The sequence below is a fragment of the Tursiops truncatus genome, chromosome 5 (assembly GCF_011762595.2).
Source record: "Tursiops truncatus isolate mTurTru1 chromosome 5, mTurTru1.mat.Y, whole genome shotgun sequence".
NCBI lineage: Eukaryota > Metazoa > Chordata > Mammalia > Artiodactyla > Delphinidae > Tursiops > Tursiops truncatus.
Genome location: NC_047038.1, coordinates 80,466,236 through 80,493,230, shown reverse-complemented (window position 1 = coordinate 80,493,230; position 26,995 = coordinate 80,466,236). Strand labels below are relative to the sequence as shown.

Below are 26,995 nucleotides of genomic sequence, written 5' to 3'. Positions count from 1 at the left end.
AAATTCCTCAATAAAATACTAGCAAACAGAATCCAACAACACATTAAAAGGATCATAGGGCTTCCCGGGTGGCGCAGTGGTTGAGAGTCGGCCTGCCGATGCAGGGGACACGGGTTCGTGCCCCGGTCTGGGAAGATCCCACATGCCGTGGAGCGGCTGGGCCTGTGAGCCATGGCCGCTGAGCCAGCGCGTCCGGAGCCTGTGCTCTGCTACGGGAGAGGCCACAACAGTGAGAGGCCCGCGTACCGCAAAAAAAAAAAAAAAAAAAAAAAAAGATCATACACCATGATCAAGTGGGATTCATCCCAGAGATGCAAGGATTCTTCAATATATGCAAATCAGTCACTGTGATACACCATATTAACAAACTAAAGAATAAAAACCATATGATCATCTCAATAGATGCAGAAAAAGCTTTTGACAAAATTCAACACCCGTTTATGATAAACACTCTCCAAAAAGTGGGCACAGAGGGAACCTAACTCAACATAATAAAGGCCGTATACTACAAACCCACAGCAAACATCATTCTCAATGTTGAAAAAGTGAAAGCATTTCCCCTAAGATCAGGAACAAGACAAGGATGTCCACTCTTGTCACTCTCATTCAACGTAGTTTTGGAAGTCCTAGCCACAGCAATCAGAGAAGAAAAGGAAATAAAAGAAATACATATTGGAAAAGAAGAAGTAAAACTGTCACTGCTTGTAGATGACATGAAACTCTACATAGATAATCCTAAAGATGCCACCAGAAAACTACTAGAGCTAATCAATGAATTTGGTAAAGTCGCAGGATACAAAATTAATGCACAGAAATCTCTTATATTCCTATACACTAACAACAAGTGTTCAGAAAGAAAAATTAAGGAAACAATCTCATTCACCACTGCAATAAAACGAATAAAATACCCAGGAATAAACCTACCTAAGGAGACGAAAGACCTGTAGGCAGAAAACTATAAGACACTGATGAAAGAAATTGAAGAGGACACAAACAGTTGGAGAGATATACCATGTTCTTGAATTGGAAGAATCAATACTGTGAAAATGACCGTACTACCCAAAGCAATCTACAGATTCAACGCAATCCCTATCAAATTACCAATGGCATTTTTTACGGAACTAGAACAAAAAATCTTAAAATTTCTATGGAAACATAAAAGACCCCAAATAGCCAAAGCAACCTTTAGGGAAAATAACAGAGCTGGAGGAATCACACTCCCTGACTTCAGACTATACTACAAAGCTACAGTAATCAAGACAATATAGTACTGGCACAAAAACAGAAACATGGATCAATGGAACCGTATAGAAAGCCCAGAGATAAACCCACGCACCTATGGTCAACTAATCTACGACAAAAAAGGCAAGGATATACAACGGAGAAAAGACAGTCTCTTCAATAGGTGGTGCTGGGAAAACTGGACAGCTACATGTAAAAGAATGAAATTAGAACACTCCCTAACACCATACACAAAAATAAACTTAAAATTGATTAAAGACCTAAATGTAAGGCCAGATACTATAAAACTCTTAGATGAAAACAGGAAGAACACTCTTTGACATAAATCACAGCAAGATCTTTTTTGACCCACCTCCCAGAGTAACAGAAATAAAAACAAAAATAAACAAATGGGACCTAATGAAATTTAAAATCTTTTGCACAGCAACGGAAACTATAAACAAGATGAAAAGACAACCCTCAGAATGGGAGAAAATATTTGCAAATGAATCAACTGACAAAGAATTAATCTCCAAAATATATAAACAGCTCATGCAGTTCAATATTAAAAAAATGAACAAACCAATCAAAACATGGGCAGAAGACCTAAATAGACATTTCTCCAAAGAAGACATACATATGGCCAAGAGGCACATGAAAAGGTGCTCAACATCACTAATTATTAGGGAAACGCAAATCAAAACTACAAATGGAGAAAAGGGAACCCTCTTGCAGTCTTGGTGGTAATGTAAATTGATACAGTCACTATGGAGAACAGTATGGAGGTTCCTTAAGAAACTAAAAATAGAATTACCGTATGATCCAGCAATCCCACTACTGGGCATATACCCTGAGAAAACCATCATTCAAAAAGACACATGCAGCTCAATGTTCATTGCAGCACTATTTATAACAGCCAGGTCATGGAAGCAACCTAAATGGCCATCAACAGACGAATGGATATATAAGATGTGATACATATAAACAATGGAATATTACTCAGCCATAAAAAGGAACAAAACTGGGTCATTTGTAGAGATGTGGATGGACCTAGAGACTGTCATACAGAGTGAAGTAAGTTAGAAAGAGAAAAACAAATATCATATATTAACACATATATGTGAAATCTAGAAGAATGGTACATATGAACCGGTCTGCAAGGCAGAAATAGAGACACAGATGTAGAGAACAAACGTATGGACACCAGGAGGGGAAAGCAGGAGGGGGCTGGTGGTGGTGGTGGTGGTATGAATTGGGATCTTGGGATTGACATATATACACTAATATGTATAAAATAGACAACTAATAAGAACCTGCTGTATAAAGTAAAATAAAGTAAAATGCAAAAAAACAAAAAATTACACCTTGCTAGTAATGAAGACATTTCATTCCTTAGAGAATTCTTTGAAAGTTAACTATCAGTCATTTTTATTACGGAGTATGTGTTTAATGTGTCTTATGAAGCCCTTATAGGACAGTTCTTTTGAGAGTTTCTTCTTTTCTTAATGAAGACCAACTTATATCCATATTTTTTACTTATATAATTTAGTGAAAAGCATTCCAATAAAACATAAATTCAGTATATAAACACATGATTTTCATTCCTATAATAGATAGAACCTAAAATGTAAGACATATTTTAACAAAAATATTTTGAGAAAAAGTAAAAAATATAAACAGTCTAGATAAACAGAACAGCTTTAATGCATGTCTTCATGACATAGATATATAAATTTCTAATATCCTGGCTCCAATGTTAAAATTTATTAAAATATTTCCCATTCTCTACTTAAATTTTAAAAGTGAAGAATGACTTCATTTAAGGTCTCATAATTGGGCTGAATTTAAGTTTTAAAATATGGATTGTACATGCATATATATATAGGGTTAAGGAGACATAGTTTTATATTTTACATAAAAAAGTCATATTTTGGAAAGCTCGACTTGATTTTCTTAACCATAAATTCATCATGAATCAATAGAACGATACAGATGCTTAAACTCTGATATACTCTCAGTCTGTATTAAAATGGTTTAGTATTTTGAACAGAGTCAAATGTAGATTGAAATCTCAGCTTTTAAGCTTACTAGTTATGTGATCATAGAGATACAGTCCAATCTTTGTAACTCCCTATTTCATCTGTAAAATGGGAAAAATAAAACCTCACAGTTCATTAGAAAAGCTCAATAAATTTTAGTGGTTACCACTGATGATAGTCAAACCACCCCTACACTGATCACATTATATCTCTATGTTGTGCCCAGTTTTGAGAACAGAAAGAGAAAAGGAGATAAGGAGTCTTAAAAACCTTGTTATGATGATACATGATGCTCAGACTGGAGAAGAAGACTGAAAAAGGGCAATTATTAAATTTGTGATGGACAATTATATTTAAGTGGAAGTTGATTTATTGCATCCTGCTCCAAAGGGAAGTGGAAAACTTTTAAAAAATTGGGTAAAAGATATTGATTTCATGTAAGGAAAAACTTATTACACTGGAATAATGGAATCAGTTCTCAACAATGGAATCCATTCTTAAAAATGGGAACCCATATCATACAAAGCAGAAAAAGGATGGCCATCGACACATAAATTATAACAGGTATTTCCACATAGGGAGAGAAGATATATATATATATATATATTATATAAAACATCTAATATATATATATATAAAACATCTAATATATATATATAATATATATATATATAAAACATTCTTAAAAATGGGAACCCATATCATACAAAGCAGAAAAAGGATAATATATATATATATATATTATATATATATATGTATATATTATATATATATATTATATATATATATTTTATATATATATATATTATATATATATATATCATACAAAGCAGAAAAGGATAATATATATATATATATAAAACATTCTTAAAAATGGGAACCCATATCATACAAAGCAGAAAAAGGATGGCCATCGACACATAAATTATAACAGGTATTTCCACATAGGGAGAGAAGATATATATATATATTTTATATATATATATATATATTATATAAAACATCTAATATATATATATATAAAACATCTAATATATATATATAATATATATATATAAAACATCTAATATATATATATATATATAAAACATCTAATCATTTTTGACTGCAATATTTGATAAGTCAGTTACATAAACACACATATACACATAAATTTTTTAATCATATTCTCATCTATAGAAAAAGTTCTTTACTGTCAAAATTGTGGCCAGATATCACGTTATGAAGTATGCATTTTTAGCCTCATTACTTTCTTCACTGTATTTTCTTCATTGTTTTTCTTAGTCTTTTTCAGTTTTAGTTTATGTGCTCTTACTCTATATTATGTACCAATATATTATGTACCAATATATAAGACATGTTAAACTTTTTCTGATTTTTGGAGAACTATTCTATACCTTGATTGTGGTAGTGAATTTATGACTACATTTGTTAAAATTTATAGAAACCTATACTAAAACGGGTGAATTTTACTGTATACAATTTATTCTTTAATTTTAAAAATTTAAAAAATTCTCTTTGAAATCAGGTAGGACCTTAATAAAAAATAAAGAAAATAACATACAAGGAGTTCTGGCAAACTTTCAATTAATGGTAAACTGCAAGAAAAATAGATTTGGAATTGGTTTGTTTTGGATCTCAAATTTCACTGGCTTGTTTTCTTCTTTCACAGGCATAAGCTGAAATCCCCATAAAACTCTTTATGGTGTTACTTCATAATACTGAAGGAACATACAATAAGATTTTCAAATAACACAGTGGCAAAATATTATTTAATCCAAATTCACTGTTATATGGGCCTATGCTTTTTTAAATCCATAATGTTACTTTTATATTTACTAAGATCTGGAATATTTGAAAAATAATGTGAGGATAATTGGAAATTTTCACAAAATTCTAGGATGCACAATAATGCCTGGATAACATATGCAATTAGTGGAAAACAATACTCTATCTTAGGTGACATATCAATCACAGAGAAATGATCTATTCCATTGTGAGGTTAGTGAATTATTCACAAATTATGTCATTTACAGGATATAATAACAACTCCCTTGCCTGTAACAACCTCCCAGGGCATAACTTATATGGGAAATTAAGAACGGTTAATAAATTTGTTTTTAATTAATTTATATTCTAGATTTCTCCTTATCTTTTTTGTACTGGTGAATGTCATTAGAATTAGCATCACTTTGTGTGATAAATTTTCTTTTTTCTTTTTTTAATACTAAAGAAACTCTTAAATAATCAGGATAAGACTTCACAAAGATCTAATTTTTGGCATTGATACTGTAAAATGAGAGTTCTTGAATATAAAACATTTGCTTTTATTAGTAAATTAATAGGTCTATTTTGGATGTATGGCTTATCACCATCATAATATAAGGATTATTTGGGGTACCAAATGATGAATTCCATTCTGATTTTTCAGAAAGCTGAGTGGCTCTCAATAAAATCTATCAACTGAGAAATTATATTACAATAAATATATGAAAGCATAATGGGCAAACATTAGAATGTTTTTGTACCAAAAACTCACTTAGGGTAAGAATATCCTATTAGTTCATAAGCTCATCTGTGAGCAAAAACTGCAATTTTTTAAAATTCATTGTTTATACTATCCAATATAATACCCTTTTCAGATAGGTTATTGGTTAAAAAGTAAAAATAAATAAAAGCTATGAGAAATGTAATACTCTGTTGGTTAATGGCAATAGCAACTAAGGAATGGGTGCCTTATCAAATACCTTATTTCTCCTTTTCTCCCCATAGTCACTCACGCCTTTTGCCTTTTTGAGTGTTATTTCATCATTTTGCAAATGCTCTTCCTCTCCTTTCTCCATTTGGTTTATTCATTTAAGGTCTGTGCCCCAACTGGACTGCATTCATTTTGGGCAATATATATATATATATATATTTATATATGTTAAATCCACACACAGTGTCCACCAAGTAACCTCATGAAAACAGAGTGAATGAATGAATAAATGTTTAAACTGTAGGAAGATGAATAAGAGAACTATTTACTGAATGCTAAAATCTGACTGCTTACTAATCACATCTCAAACCTTACACATTTCTAGTAAGGAGAAATTGGTGTTTTTGAAAACAGCCAAAACAACATTAAATGGCTTTCTAACAGCATGAATGTTGATACGTATCAGTGAAGACACAAAACTAACATTCTACAGATGAAGCTATAATATTACATCTAGTATACATACAAGTATCTTAGGTATACAGCCTCCAAGTTTATAAGGAAAACCTCCGTTGTCCAATTATACAACACTGCACAGCTAATATCACTGAGCCACAGTGTCGGTGGATGTGCTAACACTTTTATTTTTCTGGATTATTTGTGGTTGGCCTAAAAATATTGTAGGCTTAGCATACCAGGGAAAAAGGCAATTCCCTTTTAAGGAAGTCACTTTTAGAATATCATTTCAAAAGCTCCTCTGTTTCTTCATAACCATGGTTTTACTTTGAAAATGTTACATTATATTAATGTTAGCAAGAGAGGTTTCACTAAATCCATTAAGAATAGTCAAAGGAAGAAGTCACCACTGTAGGACCAGTTACTATAAGAAATCTCTGATAATGTTAGCAATAGCACTGCACTGATGAGATTTTATTTGGTTAAAGAAAAAGAGAGGCTAAGAAAATTATTTGAGTTTATTCAGCTAATCTCTGGCAGAAGCGCTGCTGGAATAGACTTTACGACCTCTGGTTACCACTGTAAGTCAGCTGTATTATCAGTCACTAGGCAGTCATGCCCTAACATGGCATGTACTCAATTAGGTGCCAAACCATTATTAGAATACATTTTGTTTTCATATTAGGAGTTGACAATATTTCTGAAATTTTTTAGACCTTAAAAACACTGCTGCCTAGTTCACATGAAAGCTGTCAAGTTGCAGGGTTGTTGAAGTTAATTTGCCAATTCTGCATCATTTTAGCAATTACCAAAATTTAGGAAGGAGAGCACTGCAGAAATACAATTGACTAAATGTAAAAATTTTAAATTATATTTTATAAAAGATTATGATTTTTCTTCACCCTGTGGTTTCTAACCACTTGCCCTTGCTCACTGTAGGAAGAATGAAGTACAAATACTTTCTCATCCACAGACTTCTCTTCAGATCTCTGAAGACACCTCTGATTTCCATACTAAACCCTTCTATTTATTTATTAATAATCTCTCTCTATCACTCTCTCTCTCCCTTGCTAGCCATTTATGCATTTTTAGCACTTATATGTCACTTATATTTCATTCATAGTTTTAAGTACTTTACAAATATTAACCAACTTTTTGTAACAAACCTGAGATGTAGCTACTATTACAATTTCCATTTTATAGGTGAGGATACTAAGGTGAAGATAGGCCAAGTAACGTGTCCTAAGTCACACAACTAGTAAGTGGAGGAGCCATTTTCAAACTCATGCAATCAGCTCTCATCTCTGTTAGCTAAATATCCTGATCCTTCAAATGGATCAAATGGATCGTAGTTCCCAGAATACACAACAAACCTAGACATCCTCCACTGGACGAACTCTTATATATTAACATTGCTCCTAAAAGCTGGTGCCCAGAAGTTCTGAACCAAATTCTTAGGAAATGGTCTGAAAGATTGGGAATAGCATGACATTTTCTTCTTTATTCCAGGTACTTTGTTGTTATTGTTTTTGTTATCATCAACACATTTGAAGACTGCATTCACATTTTCTACACCATATTTCAAATTGTTGATATAAATTTCATCTGTGGTCCTCCACATCCTATAAGCTTGGGAAGATAGGGACTAACTAGGTTTGGATCATTGCATTCCCAGTATATTATGCTGTGAGTCAACTAATTTGTATTTGCTGACTGAAAATGAGCTAAAAGTTTTGTTTTGTTTTTTCTTTCACATGAACAGCTGTCTAGCAGAGTCTTCTCATTTGGGTATTATATAATACACAAACAAACAAACAAACCTAAACAGAGGACTTTATACTTATCCATGTCAGATTTCATCTTTTTCATTTTAGATCATTGATACAGGCTGTCCAGATCCATTTGGTTCCTGATTTTATCACCTGGTCCATTATATTTCCTCCCAATAATCTGTCACCTATCAATGCAAATTGTCACATTTTCTATATCTTCATCAAAGTTATTCATTACAAATATTGATCAGGAGAGGGCCAATGACAAAGCCTGTCAACATGCCCAAAAGACCACCTTCTAGGCTTACTCTGACAAATCAACATATTTCTTTATTCTCACTTGGTGATTCAAGCCACTTATGAAGATGTTACATTAAGTCAAGTCATATGAAACTGGTAATTTGTAAATCAAAACTGCAAAAATATTGTCAATTCTATACAATGTAACCTAATCTAATCCAATCCGTATTTCTTCATCTTCTCTTAAGACTATCATATAAGAGTTGGCTAAATACCTTATTTAAATAAAACTAAATCCAATTTGAATATGACTTTCACAAGATTTATTATTTTTTTATTAAGATGTATTAGTATTAATTTGGTAAGTTTTTTTAAAAACTAAAAATATTGTTTACTTGGCATGACTTGACTTTGTTCAAGTGCACTGCCCGCCCAACTGAATTATATGTTTATTATCTATGGGGCCAAAGCTCTTACTTTATTTCTCACAGCATTCAGTAAAGTATTTTGCACATAATAAACACTCACAAAATGTTAAATAAATAAAATAATATTTTGAGTGTGTGCATAACTCATCCAACAAAAAATCTTCATTGAGAGGCTTTATGTACAATTTCCTGGAACTATCTCTTTTCAAAATATCTCCTATCACCAATCTAACTTCTCTTGGCTTTAATAACTTTTGGCACTTCCCACCCATATGAGACTCATATATCTGACATTTATAAACAAGAAAAAAAAAATCCTTTTCCTCATTAAAAATAACCTCTTTAGGTCTATGGGAATTGAATATATACTAAGTTATCCAATGGGTTTGGCCCAGATATGGAGACACTGCTGATGGTGCATGACAAAAGAATAATGTAACGTCACCTGCCACAATCATAATGAATTCCCAAAATGAGTCATAGTATCCACTAAGTTACAAATGGCAAGAAATGTAAGTTTAACCTCTGTTTAGGCCTCAGGCAAAATTGATGCTGTATTAACATACTCCAATATAAGCTTTTTCATATCACTCTATCAAATACTACATGACATGCTACTGCATTGCCAGCAAAAGTGAATTTCTGATAACACCAGGTCTAGTAAATGGAGCCTGAGAATACTTTTCTTAGCAAGATCCAGAGCTCTTCAGTGGGCTTATGACACAATAAAGTCATTTATAATTAGAGGAAAATATCAGCAGTGATTATGGGATTCTTTCCAATTATGGATTTCCTGATCCTTGAATTAAGACTTCTTTGGCTCTAAAATGAAGCAGACTAACACACTCAGACTATGTCTATCAATATTTCTGGGCTGGAAAGCTCATGTAATTCCAGGATTCTTGGTAAGCTGTCTGACTCTTTTACTGGCAGAGTCGTCTTTCAGAGTGAATTTATTATTTATAGATGATTGCTTATATTCTATTAAAGTAATCTTCCATTTTCTACCCATGTTGTAGTTTTATGTTAAGGAAAAAAACAAAACAAAACAGGGCAATTATGGTATCTGAATGAGTATGTGTTTATCTGTGCTATTCTTTGGAAACTGAAAGCCAAAGGATTCTAACGTGATTTTTTTTTGTAATCTGACCATTTTTCCCATTTGTCTGAGGCTTATTATGTTTATCTGCGGATAACTACTATAATATTCTCAGTACTACTTATTAAAACTCATCTCCTGAAGTCTTGCTCGACATTGCTAATTAACTTCTTCATTACCATAAGCATGCTGCTAAGCCACACTACTGTCATAAAATTTTTAAATGAATAAACAAAATCATGTAATATAAACAATGATACAGCTGCTCATTGTTTATACAGCTCAGCAAATAATGGCCAAGTGCTACAGCCTGAATCAGTGAATATTATTCCTTCTCATTAATGGAAAAAGAAAGGAATCTAGTATAAGCTGAGTATGTCAAAACAGCAGGGAGCTCACATATTTAGGAGGCAGCCAGTGTTGTATCTCTGCCTATAGTACCCATAGATACCCTGCCAAATGATAACTATGTCCTACTTGTCCCATTTCAAGCAGTATAATCAGTCCACTTTAACACTAAAACGAACTGCTTTGAAATTTAAAAGGATCAATTCCATCACATATTCATTCTAATTAATTTAAGATCTTGAGTACAGAGCTGGACACAAAATTAAGAATTAAATAAGTATTTGTTAACAAAATGAATTATGTAAAATTTTTAGCCTTATTATATAAAATAATTAAGGAAATTTAAAAGGCCTCTGAATTATCTCAAAGAGAATATACTTAGAATCTAAAATCAGAAATCATGATAGCTATTAGTAAAGCAAGATTTTTAGATTTTCCATCTCTTAGATTTTCCTTTTTCCTATAGTTTAGCAATGCAAAAACCCCAAGGCTTGTGTGAGGCTTCATATTATTTTATTGCTTTTACTATTTCATATTATTTTAAACAGGAAAAATAGCAGAATTGCCTTACATACTAATCGGAATAGAGTACAGTCAAAACAAATAAATCAAACTTCATGCAACAAGAATGAATGACTGTATTTTCAGCTCTAAATCAGGGGGATGGATGGTGTAAAATTAAAATAATTAGAGGACAGAACAAAAAATCTTTGGAACAAACAACTACTATTTACCCTAGTCACTAAGCCAAATATTTCTAGGGATAACTCTAAATAATAGATATTTTTTTAAAAGGCAAAAGGGAAATTTAACATAAAGTTTTTCATAAAAATAGTTATTTCCTTTAGTGGAACAGCAATTACATGCACAATTTTAAAATTAAAATGATATAAAAATTTTGAGTGCCTTTTAAGCATATCAGCATATTTAATTCAACAGGTTCACGTTTGAAAACATGCTTTTAAATTTTACATTCTTATTAGGTCAAAGCCACTAGATGTTTCTGTCTTAAAAGAGAAAAATGAGAGCAGCAGGGGGCTGGACCAAACAAAGATTACACATCAGCCTGATTCAGGATGGGCACGTTTTCTGCATCCACTCAGATCTCAGCTGGCAAATCTGAGTGCCATTCATGCCAGCCTTGAATAGCCAGAATAAATGAACAGTCAGAAAGAGGGATCGGACTCAGGCAGCAAAATAGCATTTCAAAACAGCTTGTCATCTGTCCATGTTTACAAAAGTCAGTGGGAATGGACAGAAGAAGGAACTATCATGTATTCCAGACTATGTGTTAGTATGCTTGTAAAATTATGAGCATAAATGAAAAATTCAGAATTCTACCTATCTCACTTTTGATTATGAAACAAAACTTAGCCTTAAATTAGAATATGGAAGTTTGAGGTATTGCTCATGGTTTAAGGATGGGATTATACTGGTTGCTATGTTCCTTCAAATACAGTGACAGGTCTAATTTGTTTTCCTGCACATTTTTCACCTTTTTTTGTTTGTTTGTTTCCCAACATACGATTAGACCATGAGTGGTTGTGAGGCACTGCATGATTGCCTAGAGTCTCATTGCTCTTCTCACTGTGTTAATTAATTCCAGCTATTCAAGGTGAAGATGAATGGCATCTTGCATCGCTAGGACAAGCCTGAGAGGGGATGTGTCCATCCTGTATCAGGCTGCTGTTCTTTTCTGTCAACCACACAGGTAGTAATTCTATGAGGACACAAAACAGGGTCATTTAATAAAACAAAGTGATGCATTTCACCGCCAGAACAGCCTTAGCCCAGAGAGGAGGTAGAAAGTATATATCGCTGCACAGATTCTTAATGCATTCAGATAACATTCCTAAGATATAAATTTTATTTAAACCTTAGGGAATCTAGAGTAGTGATTTTTTCCAAACCCAGAATCACCTTTAAAATATACTATCCCCACGCCTCACTTTGCATACTGAATCAACATTTTAAGGGCTGTGATTTGAAAGAGACAGGAAATCTGCATTTTAACATGCTCCCTCAGTGATTTTTACAGCCTCATTGCAGGAGTCATCAGATAGGGGATTGGGAAACAAAGGCAATCAACAAATATCACAGAAATTTAGAAAGCAAGAAAAAAAAAAGTTTAATGTTTTTAATTATACTCCATAGTGTATACTAACCTAGTATATACAACCTAGGCGTTATGGCCTACACAGTAATTCTCAAATTTAGCAGCCTATTAAAAATAGATTACTGAGATTCACCCCCAGAGTTTCTGATTTAATCTGTAGTGAGACCTGAGAATTTGCATTTGTAACAAGTTCCTTCTGGACTACGCTTTGAGATCCATTATCCTATATAACTTAGGAATCACTTGCCTATAACCTACTTGCACACACTAAAGTTCTATTACACAAAGATACATAAAAAGAGGCTTTAATTCACCAAAGTATTTAAACCCACTGTTCACTAGAACAAAATTATTTGCCTCCCAAAATAACTACATAAAATTGCAGCAAAACACTCTAATACTTTCGCTATGAATGGTTTTTAATATAATTACACCAAGATAAAAACCATTAGTGCTTCTCCTTCATCAAAAATATTCATTGGATATCTTATTTTAATGGTTAATAGTCTATGTTCAATAAACATACTTACCTACTTCTTCCTAGAAAATATAAGCATGAACATAAAAAGGGCATAGTTGTATAAATAAAAGAAAGAATATTGAAAGTTTCAGATGAGCAATTTATCTGCTTTATTGTCAAAGCTAAAAGTAAAATATTTAAGTTTCATCTCTGATTAGAATGGTTGACTCTCTTTTCATTCAAATTCAATGTGGGTATATTTAAACTCATGGTTGTCTTTTTATGTTTTTGCCTTTTCAATTTTTATCCTTACAAACAACTGGTGAAAACTGATGCTTTAAAAGTTTAAAAGTCAAAATTGACAGAAAATACCACTAAACCAAATAATATAATGACTCTGTACTCAAGGGGTAGAAGCAAAGCTTCTAGGAATGCCCAATACTTTTAAGAACTACAAATTTTCTTCCTTAGCAAAGAAAAAAAAGCTAGAAATGGAGTAAGGCTCCTCTCTTACAGTTTCATTCTCTCAGTAAGATTATGGCAATTTCTTATTTGTGTGTCCTAGTCACAAGGGGGTGGGAATTAGGTAGTTGGCTGATTGTCCTGAACACAGTTAGAAGGCCTTTTTACATTCCATCATAGAATTCTAAATAGATTATTGTTACTCTAGTCATGTGGAATATTAGCTTAATTTTCAGAAATTTATTTCAAATATTTCAGAGACTTAACATATTCACTAAAGAAATTCGGGAAAACCCAGAAAAGCTCAAATCTGAACCATTAAGAAATGAACTATCATTAAAACTCTGGATCCTCAGCTTGTTAAAAAATGTACTAGGTATAATGAATAGGCCTATTCTACATAAATCATTTTTTAAAAACTTAAAAAAAAATTTCAAACATAAACAATAGTAGAAAAATGTATAATGACCTGAATTCCAAATCATTTAAACCTGCTTTCTAAGAAAAATTAGCAATACATAATGAATATTTCTGATATCATTAAATATTCTTAAGTCACATGACTTTGTTAGTTGTACTGCTGAAGCACTTAATAAGTGATCTAATAATTGTATATAAGTTTAATGGGAAAGTAGAAATCAATATATTCAAGAAGAATACATGTGTTACTTAGGGAAAAAAGCTCTCACGGAAAGAATTTACACAGAAATAACTATGGAACTCTTTTTTTTTTTAATACAGAGTAATTGTATCACAGATATTACCTTCAATTTAAATGAATTCATGTAGTTCTTTTATGTAATTAAAATATTATAAAATTATACTCTGTAAAGGTACCTTTTATTATGCACTATATACATTGCACAATAACATACAATGCTATCTGTACTCTATGTGGATATATTTTTAAAAACTCACTATATTTTATAAACTACTAAAGGAGTTTCAAAAATAAGTTTGACTATATTTAATTTTTACTTTAATAGATGATTTTAGGCTCTAACCCCAATATACAATTCAACTCCACTAGATAATTATTTTATATATTCCTTATGTGATATTTTGTCCTGAAATTTAATATTTTCATGGCACGTATCTCTTAAGATTAACATCTTTTTCAGTTGTATAACTCACAGAACTAAAACCTCCACCTTAATTCACATATGTCTTCTAGTTCACTATTTGGTTTAGAAAATTTTAGCTTTTCCATGCTTGCAGAAACTGGGCCCTTGAACCTGTGTCATGGCATTGTAAATTCTTAACTTTGGAACATGATCAGCTAACTCAGTAGTCCTGTTCATCCCCTGAAGTACTTTGCCATGTTCCTGAAAGCTTAAAAATCATTGTTATACCAAAAGCTGTTATAGGAATCCAGAGTATATGAATCTATTCATACTCAGGGGGAAAATTCAGTGAAGGAGGTATAAAAACACTTTTAAAGCAATTAAATTCTCAAGAATTGTTTAATGTGCACAGTGGCTGAAACACATAATAGCTACTATTATGTCACACTCAATTAAAATTTCAGAGTAAAATTTTCCTTTTCTGACAAGAGAGGGCTTCTTTTACTAACAATGTAATGACTTCTGAGAAAGAGTTACAGGAGTTAAAGGTTGTTGGTACTTTGGCAAATTGTAATCCTGGCTTCTTTAAGTTATTACAGCCAGCTTGAGACCAAATGGAATGATATTAGTAGAAAGACTAAATTTCAGTATAAGAGCTTTGCTTACTTATCGTTTCATGGTACCAGTACTTAACTTAGTATATTTCTTTCTAAGGAATAATTGATCAAATAATGCTTCCTTCTACCTTCAACACTGACCAGGGCTTTTAATATCTCTGTGCCAGCGAAGATAGATGTCACATTCATGTCTCCTACTCCAGCTGCTTATTAGTCACTTAGGCAACCACACACAAAGCTTGCTCTCTATGCACACATGTAAGAAAGTTTCTCCAGTGAGCAAACCTAGAAGTGGATTTGCTAGTATATAAGATATGCCAATCATGTAGACATGGGCTCTACTAAATATTGCCAAGTTTCTCTCAAAAGTGGTTAACAACAATTTATATTTCAGCCAGCAAGGTATAAATATTCCATACTTTGTCTTTAATTTTATCTTTAACCACTTGAGGTTATTTCTTAAATCAATCTTGGAAAATAACATTTTTAAATGCATGCTCTTTCATCACCTTCCCTTTGGAGAAAGGGAACTCATTCATTTCTTGTCCATTTATTTTTAGGAAAAAAAATTTATTTCCCTCATTCTTTGCCTAACTCCTTTCTTTTCCTTCTTCGTTTTACTTTTTCCCTATTTTTCTAATCTTGCTCATGGAGAGTAACCATAATAGTACTGCTAGCAAAACATCTGGATTAAGAAAATGGAAATAAGTAGAAATAAATCTAACAAAGAGCCAGTCCCCAAAGCTCTGAAGTCTTATTTTTTTTAACATCTTTATTGGAGTATAATTGCTTTACAATGGTGTGTTAGTTTCTGCTGTATAACAAACTGAATCAGTTATACATATACATAAATCCCCATATCCCCTCCCTCTTGCGTCTCCCTCCCTATCCCACCCGTCTAGGTGGTCACAAAGCACGGAGCTGATCTCCCTGTGCTATGCGGCTTCTTCCCATTAGCTATCAATCTTACATTTAGTAGTGTATATATGTCCATGCCACTCTCTCACTTTGTCCCAGCTTACCCTTCCCCCTCTCCGTGTCCTCAAGTCCATGCTCTACGTCTGCATCTTTATTCCTGTTCTGACCCTAGGTTATTCAACCTATTTTTTTTTTTTTTTAGATTCCATACACATCTGTTAGCATACGGTCTTTTAAATTGCTCAGAATTTCCGCAAAAGTTTCTAAGTCTTCTAATCCTTCAATAATTCAATCTGTTTCTTCAAGCATTTCTAGGAACAGAAACACACACACACACACACACACCCCACATCAAATCTATGCACCATTATATCATATTCTATTGTATGTTTGTGTGTATTATAATTTTTTCCCCTGTAAATATAAACTGTTTCAGCTTCATGACTTAAACAAACCTGGGCTTCTTTGAAACCCACATCTACATTTATCAACTGGGTTTCTCTGGACAGATGATTTTACATTTCTGAGTCTTATTTTCCACATCTGTACTTCATAGCATTTTTTTTTAAGCATTAAGGCATGTGTGTGAAACCCAGTACAATTTGGAGGGGATGTCAGGTGCTTTTTGTGTGTGTGTGTGTGTGAAAACGGAAGTGATCTGGAACCATCTCTTCAGTTCTCCAAAGTCCTCTCCAGAAACACCTGTAGCTCCTACATCCTACACCATCCTCCTGACAAGACCACTGGACCTCTACTTTACTAGAGTAGGTCTTGGCCGGGGATGGGGGGAGGGGAGTACACAGCAAAGCAGTGGAGACTGCTCTCTCTCAGTCTTCAGCCAAATGAGACCAGAGACCCAGCTGAGGAAGGCCTGCCCGTCTGCCAGCCACCCTGTTGTAATATGTTGATACTGTTTCATACACTGATACTGTTTGCCAAGCACTGGAGCGAGGCACATGCCAAGGAGGGCCCTCCACCCCACTGCCCAGATGGCCAGATGCAGGGCAGAGTGCAGTAGGTGTTTGTAACACTAGCTGCTGTTCGCTTGTCCTTATTCTAAATGAGTTTGATGTGGCCTTGCTACTTTGCATTTGCTACTTCATTTTACCTGCTTTACTTATATTCTACCACCTGTACATTGCCTTCCTGCTTTTCCCTTGCTCCTTAGCTATGGCACCTGTATTCTTTTTAATTACTGATTGGAGGCAACATGACATAGCAGAAAGTCAGACTAACATTCTAACTGTAACTCTGGACTATGTATGTGACATTTGAGTTATTTACCGTCTCGGATCCTAAATTTCTTTATCTGGAAATGAGAATAATGTTTTCTTTGCATGATTTTTATTAGGATTAAATTTGGTAATCTATGTAAAAGGCCAGAAAAGAAAGCACTCGACAAACAGTAGCTAATAAGTACTACTATTTTCTGACACCCCTCCCCCTTTCTCCTTCTGTTTCTTCTATTTGTCTTCACTATTCTGTAAACTCGATGAGGGCAGGGCCAATGCCTGCCCTGTTCACAGTTGTAACCACAGAGTATAGCACAGTGATTGGCCTCAGCTACCTAAAGTGGCTGAGTAATGAAAGGAAGTAAGGAAGGGAGAAAGAAGAGAGAAAGAGGGGAAGAAAGACCTATCAATCATTGGACTTCTGACTTAAGCCCAGTCTAGCTCCCTGCTTCTGCTTTCTGCAGCAGGTTTGATTTTGTGCCTGAATTTCACTTTTCACCTTTGACCTTATCTTAATTTTTCCAATTCCACTTTCAAGCTTCTTCTCCACCAACAGGTTGAAGGATTTATTTTTCTGTATCAAAATAAAGAATGAATTTTCAGAAACCCCTTCCCGACTATTATCACTGTTTGTCTCAGATTGCTCTCAGTGGGCTTCTCTATAAAATATAAAAGTCTCTTTTTTTTGTTTAATATGTATACTATACAGCAAAATTATCATAGATTTTGAAATTTTGTTTTCACTAATTTAAAAAGCTTATGATTTTATATTTTTATTGAACAAAGTGTTTTTAAGTGCCATTTTCTCTCAAAAGCAAGTTTCTTCAAAAACATTTCTTATTTAAAAAATTAGCATAAGAGGGCTTCCCTGGTGGCGCAGTGGTTGAGAGTCCGCCTGCCGATGCAGGGGACACGGGTTCGTGCCCTGGTCCGGGAAGATCCCACATGCCGCGGAGCGGCTGGGCCCGTGAGCCATGGCCGCTGAGCCTGCGGTCTGGAGCCTGTGCTCCGCAACGGGAGAGACCACAACAGTGAGAGGCCCGCGTACCGCAAAAAAAAAAAAAAAAAACCCACAAAAAATTAGCATAAGAGATAATTCTAAGTTATGAAATCAACAAATACCTAACTTCACTTGCATTTGTATATTTTTGGTAGAATTGTTTTTTCTAACATTAGTTTTAAAAATCCAGATTTTAAGGCTAAAATATTTCAGTCACATGACACTTCAAAGAGAAAGTCCTAGATAATTTTAATTTGTATTTTCATTGGGGTAAGTGGATGCATAGAGTTTGGCTATGAATTTGTACTACTGAAGGGAATGAAGAGAAACAGGCAAATTCTTATTAAGCAAACAAAAAAGATATTATCCATTTGTTTTCAGGGAAATCTGACATGTCTCATCCCATAAAATTATACAACATGGTAAATTATACCTGTAATTTAGGTATCTTAAATTTTTGGTCATTAATCATTATTACCTGAGAATTTAGCCCTGTGGTGGAAAGTAGTTATTAAGAGGGAAATACTCTTCTGCTTAAATTCATATTTTTGCTTGGCAACCCTATTCTAAGGTATTTGTTCATTGTCTAAAATTTTAAAAAAAAAACAACAGAGAAATAAAGCAAATGTCAGACTTTGCTATATAATAAAGTTAATTCTCAGTTATTTATGTCAATATGGATAGAAGCAGAGGATTCTAAAGTGGAACCCCTCGATAACCAGAAATCCCATGATAATCACTATTGCCAACCCTGACAAGATGGGCTAATAATGAGCAGCCAAACTATTTCAGTTCCACCTGCCTGCCCTCTGGTGGATGTGCTAATGAGCAGTGAAATGGCTACAGCAAAGACAGCTGGTGTGAGTGGGAAGCTTATTCACAAGTCATCTTTTATGACTATGAGCTACATGTAGAAATAATCATGATTATTGTCCTAATAATTATACATTTATCAGGGACATCACTCTGTAGGAAAAAAAAATAATAAGTTAGTAACATTTGTGAACCTTGCAGCTTGTCTCCTTTATTAGGAGGGTCACCTAGATGTGGGATGAATGGCTAACACTGGGCTCAGCTGTACAAAGCCAGGTCCAGCTAGCTGTGCTTTGTACAGGACTGTGATGTTGATATTCAGAGCCCGAAAAGCAGAAGGTGTTGTTCTAGGAAAGGTTTAGCCTTCAATTATGAAGAAGAAAAATACAAGACATGTAAAAACAAACGTAAGAGAATTCAGCTGATGTTAAGTGGCAATGGAATAGCTATTGCAAATTTTGCAAGTTTTGGCTGTGCTCCCTGAAACATCACCAGCAGCAATGCCCTTCAGGCAGCAGCTGTCACTACAGGCAATGAAGAAGCATTGGAGAGAAAAAGAGGGGGCTCCTCCGCAGACAGGCAAACAGATGATGCATAAAAATACAGACCTGGATGAAATTAGCAACAAGTAGCTATTTTTTTCTTTTTGTAAAGTTCACTCAGCTACTAAGATAGATGTAAATTAAACTTTAGAGACAATGTGGCATCTCAAGTGGAACTGTGAAGCAATCCTAACCCATACACTGAGGACAAGTTTGATTTAAAATCCCACTACTTTCAGGCTCTATTTTGTGACTAGGGTGCAACATATTTAACTAAATCGTTCAGGAAGCAGATTCAGCTACTTATTAAACACGTGACAGTTTCAAAATGTTCAAGATTCTCTGCCCAGCACTCACATTACTCAGCTGTCAAAGTAAAGGGCTCAGATATATGATGTGAAAATTACATTTTAACGAGGTGTCATGTGTGTTTAAAGTTCTTATTCATCACTACATAGCCACAGCTTTTACTGGAGACACAGATGCACTTAATTAGCATATTATAAGGACAGCAGGTTCACCTTATCTGCATTGTTAAACTGTTATGTGTAGGCTTTTTGTTGTGGTTTTAGAGTCTACTATCTTCAGCATATACAAGAATGATTACATTTACATAAACTCAAATGGCTTTCAAGAAAATGTGGATTGTATTTGGGAAGCAGAAGAGTAGGCACTAGACAGTAGCTACATGTCCTTATCATTTGTGGTTCATACTGACTGCTTGATGTGTTTCACTAAACCTCAACCAACAGATTTTTAGATCTGTTAGACACACTAAATTCAGAAAAATTTTGGCTCTGGGCTTCTCTGTCTATTCTTATTATCAACCTGAGACTACTTCTTCTTCCTTCAGTAGGAAATAGTGGAAAATATTTATATATTTGACAAGGAATGTTTGGATTATTCAGTGGACACTTTAGAAACAAAATGGAAGAGTCAAAGAAAATACCTCACATCTCCTATTTTATCAATGAATAATGAACTCAGCACAAGGTGCTTTAGCAGAAAGAACTCAAGAGTGAAAGTCATTCAACACCAGTTAACTAAAGGCAAGTAAAGCAACTATTTAATTCCCTCACACCGGATATATCAGGATATCAGGTAGAATTTTAGCATTATGATGCTGACATGAGAATCACTCGAATAACTTGTGAAATAGCTAAGTATTGTTTGGAGGTTTTTAATGTGTATCTCACAAAAGATAGCCAATTGGAGGCAATGATGAATGTATAGTTTTATCGTATTTTATAGGACAGGAAAAAGGCTCAGTTAAAAGTACATTTGAGGGCTTCCCTGGTGGCGCAGTGGTTGAGAGTCTGCCTGCCGATGCAGGGGACACGGGTTCGTGCCCCGGTCTGGGAAGATCCCACATGCCGTGGAGCGGCTGGGCCCGTGAGCCATGGCCGCTGAGCCTGTGCATCTGGAGCCTGTGCTCTGCAACGGGAGAAGCCACAGCAGTGAGAGGCCCGCGCACCGCAAAAAAAAATAATAAATAAAAGTACATTTAAGAAAAATTCTAGATTTGCTAGTTCTCTGCTCAGAAAAAAAAAATAGCACTTTCATATTTACTTTATCCTCAGGTGCTAATGCTTACAGGCATTTTTTTTTTTTCTTTTTTTTTTTTTTTTGCGGTACACGGGCCTCTCACTCTTGTGGCCTCTCCCGTTGCGGAGCACAGGCTCCGGACGCGCAGGTTCAGTGGTCATGGCTCACGGGCTCAGCCGCTCCGCGGCATGTGGGATCTTCCCTGACCGGGGCATGAACCCGTGTCCCCTGCATCGGCAGGCGGACTCTCAACCACTGCGCCACCAGGGAAGCCCGCTTACAGGCATTTTTGATACTGATGTCCAAAACCAAATCAATCACCTGTTCTGCACACAAAATGTATTTTCAAAGGAACACACGTATTCACTTGAATACATTTTCTATTTTCTCTAAGTTGAAAAAATTCCTGTAATTCATTAACCGAAAAATTTGAGAATAGGTTCCGAAAATAAAATTCATTGAACAGTTGTTCATTTTCTTTCCCATTGTAAATACTGACTAATTTCTCTAATTACTTCTTCTGGAAGAAAGTGCATTAGGTGTTAAAGTGCTTTGGCACTTTTTAACAGACCTAACTTCCTTTAGGTTACCAAGTATCGCTACAATCTGAGTGAAGAGAAGAAGTAGGTGTGGGTGGTGTGTGGGGAATAAATGGGGTGACATAACACTTCCAGATCATAGGATTGCATGGTAAACTGTGAAGAGGACTACCTGAGAAGCATACATGTAATCTTAATAAAACAAATGTTAGGACTAATACTCCCATTCCCATAATATGCTGAAAAAGAAGGTTTCATATATATATATATATAAAAATATAAAATTCATTTATTTATTTCTTAAATTATTCAACAAATCTTGACACAGTATGATTTCACCGTTGAAAAATAGAGGCAATTGTTTGGAGTGCAGATCTATGGTTATTATCTAATCATGAGAACTACAAATTAGATTTGCATCTGCAGAGTGTCTGACACATGGGGATACTGAGATCACTTCTGTCAAGTGAATGCATCCAGACACATAGCTTCAGTAGGCATACTTTCCACTACTCGTGTCATGGAAGGGAGCATGAATCTCAAGTTGGGCTGAATTTTAATCGCTGAGTAATTTTTAAATAAATTATATGAGCTGTAGTGCCTTAAGCCCCTCAATCAGATGATATGGATAATAATGGTCCTTGTAGGGTTGGCATGTAGATTTTATGTTAATTTTGCTATGCCTATTACATATATCATAACAATAATCTTCCGAGATAGGTATTATTTTTTTTCCATTTTATAGTTGAGGAAACTAAGACCAAGAGGCTCAGTAGCCTGCCTATAGTCAAACAAGCACCTGAGGCAGAATTAAAACACAAGTCCTTCAGGCTCCCAGATCCATGTTCAGAAGCAGTATGCCACCTCCATGGATGCTTCACCTGAGGATTTTTATACATCTCAGAGAACATATTTGTCTCAACTTCCAACACCCAGATCTTTTAATTTACAGAATAGTAATATTCAGTAGAAGTAAAACACAGATACCCCATTACATAAAAACTTCAAAAGTGTGACTTTTCAATGATTAGAGCTCAGTTGAAATCAGAGCAAAAATACTCAGCTTGCTTCCAACAGATGGCAACAGAAAATATACTGTAGATCTATGGACTCAGAATTAGTCAGAATTAGTCTTTTTGACCCTAACGCATTTATAGTTAAGTTGGTTTCCATACATAGACACATAAGAAGATCCGTAATAAGAATTCATTAAAGGAAATTTCTTTGAAAAATGTCAATGTAATTTATACTAAAGAAAAACACTCAGTTGAAACTTTGTGTAGAATAAGGTGAACAGCCTCCATTAATGCTAACTGAAATTCTCATATTCATGCATAAAATGTACACTTATTATTATTCTGCACTTATTCTTTCTACCTCTAAACTGTTAAGTCCAAACCAAAGTACTAGCTTTTTAATTTGAGCATTCATGCATGAAAATTGATAATTTTTCTTGTGATTATATATACAAATTTAATACAGCTGAAATCTCACTCTTTGCAAAACATTAGAGAGCTTCACTGTCATTTAAAAAGAGTGAAAACTGAATCTCCTGGCTTAAGTTAGGAATTTGTTTCAGAAGCTGAACTTTATCATTTCTCAGTGTTTGTCACTTTAAAAACATGCTTCTAACAAATAGGAGCACTAGTACAAGTGGGCAAGATGGCTGATAATTTAACTCCCATAATCAAACAAACAAATTAAATGAGTGGTATAATTTTCCTATGTCCACAATTACAATGACATCATATATATGGATACACACATAATTTTATTAATGTACGTTAGAAATATTTTTTGGCAAGTCTCTAAATACATGAGGCTATGGTATCATCTTTTTCTTTAAGGATAATTTATAAACACTAAGCTAAGAATTTGCCTCAGTCCATCAAATCAAAACCTGCAATGTTAATTAATTTTAACCTATCTATTATTCTAAACAAAAATAATGCATGATCTTTCCAATAAATAAAATGAATATATGTTACTGCTCCTTATTCACGAACATTAAAAGATGGTGAGTTATTATATATTATTTCTTTGGAGACAATTAGAAATTACTCCAGTTACAATTAAAAGTCAAAAAAGGCTAAGAACCACTCGTCAAGAGTTTTCACTGCCAAAATATGAATTTTGGTTTAAGAACATCACAGATCTGAAAGAACTGTCTTCCCAGAATATTCCAGATGATTTGCTTAGGTTTTTAATTGAAGGATGTGTTGGATTGAGAAACCTTACCTGTACAGAGGTTAGCCAGGTCTACGAGATTTTTGAGAACTTAGTAAGGAGAAGTTGCTTTTGCTGCTGTTGTATATTAGGCTTCTCCTTCCACACAAAGCAATTCAACATAATATCAGCATTGCTGGCCATGGAAAGAATTGCTGTCACTCTTACAGGGATTAGAGAAAATGCCACCCAATTTGACATTCTATCACAGTGAGAAGTGGAAAGGCATTCATTCATTCATCCATTCATTCATTCAACAAAGAATTATTGAGCCTTTATTTTCTATATGTCATATATGACACTAGTGTCTAAGAAGGCAGAAATAATGGTAAGATGAAAAATAATAAAAAGATGGGTAAGGCAAGATTACTGGCTCTATGGCACTTAGAATCTAATTGTATAAGAAGATATGTATATAGTGAAGTAAGTTAGTAAGCAGAATGACATGCTGGTAAAAGCAAGGTAAAAGCAATGCAGAAAATAAGAAATATTAACATGTAAGCACTAGAAGAAAAAAATTAAACTATGAATTGCTATGTTACTATCAAAATTCGGACACCTATATCTTACTTTTCCATTATACTTTATCAGGAGGAACAATATTATTGCTAGTTAAAATAATTTAACTTCTAGACTAAGATAATTCTGCTCATTTGTGCAAATAGAAATGTAAAAGATAAAGTAATTTATGACTGTCTTTAAATAATATTAAAAGTAAACAGTATGTCCTAGAGAGGAAAAATACAATTTTAAAGAATGGGAATTAAAGCTTGTCTCATTTTTTTCAAAGCTGAGTTTTGCACTGCTGTTTCTTATAAAATTGAGAATCTATTTTTGTCTATCTATACAGACAAAAAAATCTATTTTTTTGTATCAGTTATGAACATTTTTCTGTATGTATTAATTAGATACACTCAGACATATGTACAGTCAAACCGACAATATTCCCAGTAGGGGTGGTCATATATGATGCTCTTGGTGAGTTGAATATATTGGTGCAGGCCTCCTGAAGAATTATATCAAGCCAACCCTTTGACATTTTCCAAGTAGAGAGCACTTCGCAGGGCATGTCACAATTAATTAGATGGGATGGCATTCTATTTTTGCAAAGGTTTTGTGTACTTCACTACACAAAGAACTAACTAGCTGATAATGAAAATGCCCTTCAAATAAGGGCTGAAGGTTGGAGACTAGCTGCACAGAGGAGGAAGAGTCAGTTTCTTATGCCTATATTTTTTTAAAGTTGAAAGTGATTAACAGCAACAATTTTTTTAGCTGAAAAGACAATGAATAACTTTCAATACACAGGCCAGAAGACCACAAAAGGATGTCTAATCAAAATATACAATCAACTTACTAAGAGCAAGTTGTAAATATTGCCCCTTAAAGTACCATCAAAAGTCAAACTTACCTGATCTACTATCCAGAGGTCCAAAATCCAAAGAATATTTCACGACGTGATAGTTATTCCATACATAAAGAAGGTTGTCCCTGGGATTGTAATCCACAGCTGCTATGTACTGGTATGAATTGGGAAAGGGTACATCCACCAAACTATCCTTACTTTGGTCGGTGTTGTAAATGTAGTCAATCTTATTCCCTGTGGCCTCATTGTCATCATCCTCATATACAGATTTGACCACATACAGAATCCCACATATCATAAATGCGTTGGAAGCTGACCTTTTATCATATGCAGTATCCCATGTCCCTTCAATCCGCAGGGTGTAAGGGTTCAACTGACTAATGACAATTTTACCATTGTTTTGTTCTGTTGCATAGATTACCCATAGCCCATTCTCATCCACTGCCAGGTCTATGTCAGATTTGCCTCCCCAACGGTAAGGGGAGGTATCATGGTAATTGGCATTTGCTATGATAGCCTCTCCACTCTTTATCCTAGTCCGCAAATCAAACTTTACTATGTTCCTGGTGCGCTCTTTATTGAAGAACAAAGCTCCGTCATACACTACAAATCCTGTGCCATCCACCCTGTGAGGGAGCTTGTAGGTTGTAGTTGGCCTTCCAGCAATGAAGTCATCCTTGGATGAGTACTCAGTCAGGGTATCAGTTCTGTAGGGGGTCCAGGGCATATAATAAATCTTGTCAGAAGCCTGCAGAGGGTCTTTGCACCATGCCCCAGATTGGTGGTCGGACTCAAACAAATGTTCACTCTGGTATACTCCTTTTAGTAGTCCAGGACAAAGAAAAACTGTTGGAAGGGAAAGAGTCAAAATAATAAATGTATTAATTTTAATATTTTGTCATATATTCTTATTTTTCACCAAATGGAATTCAACTCTAACAAGAAATACCCACCACCACTTAATTATTTTGCTGTATTCTTCTGAGAACATAAAGTAGTCGTCCACATTAATTTTGACATTTGTTCATAATCATTTTGATTTCATTTGCTGAAAAACTTTGGCCTTTTAAAGAGTGGCTGTGCTTTCCTTTGCTCTTTACCTTTGCAAGTGTCTTACAATAATTTTGGATACGCTACATATATAATTGTGACTTATGTCTATGTATTCTATAGACATATAACAAATATAAATTTTTATATGTGATGGTTTTATATATATTAATTGGAATTTTTAAAGATATTGTTTTCATTCTGATGCTATGAACTATTCTATACTTATTAAGAAGCATATGGAAATACAATAGTAATTAAAATATAATAATAAGGGAAAAGAAAAGCCCTGTAATACAGGCCACTGAGCCTTCTAGGTAAAAAGCTCTTAAAGCTGCTGTAGCACACACAGAGCATGCAACCCACACAATTAAAAATGAGTGATGGATGGATACTGGAAGGAAAAAGAGAAAGTCAGAAAAAGAAAGGAAAGAAGGAATAAGGAAAGAAGAAAAGGTGAAAGGTTACAGAGAAGAACCCAAGATCTAGATTTTAATCAGTTAAAAATGTCCTGTTAAATACAGTAGTATTGGAACTTAAAAACATGTACCTTTTACTGTTACATGAGAAGAACATTAAAAAACAAGATTACTTGCTACAATATTTTGCTGCTCATACTTCAGACTGAAAATGGGCAGGAATTATCTGATTCAGTTGATTTTTAGTATGATTCAGTAGCACATCATATGAGTGGTGGTAAAAAAAAAAAAAAAAAAAAAAAAACTTGGCCGATTCATCTGTAAT

General features: G+C 34.2%; 1 protein-coding gene across 1 annotated transcript in view; it reads right to left on the bottom strand.

Moving 5' to 3' along the window:
• Positions 1–26,995, bottom strand: part of ADGRL3 (adhesion G protein-coupled receptor L3) — an 874,918-nt gene that overhangs the window by 304,989 nt on the left and 542,934 nt on the right. Inside the window, exon 6 of the mRNA XM_073805306.1 lies at positions 25,247–26,047. Coding sequence (XP_073661407.1) covers positions 25,247–26,047 — 801 coding nt within the window. The remainder of the gene's footprint in view (positions 1–25,246; positions 26,048–26,995) is intronic.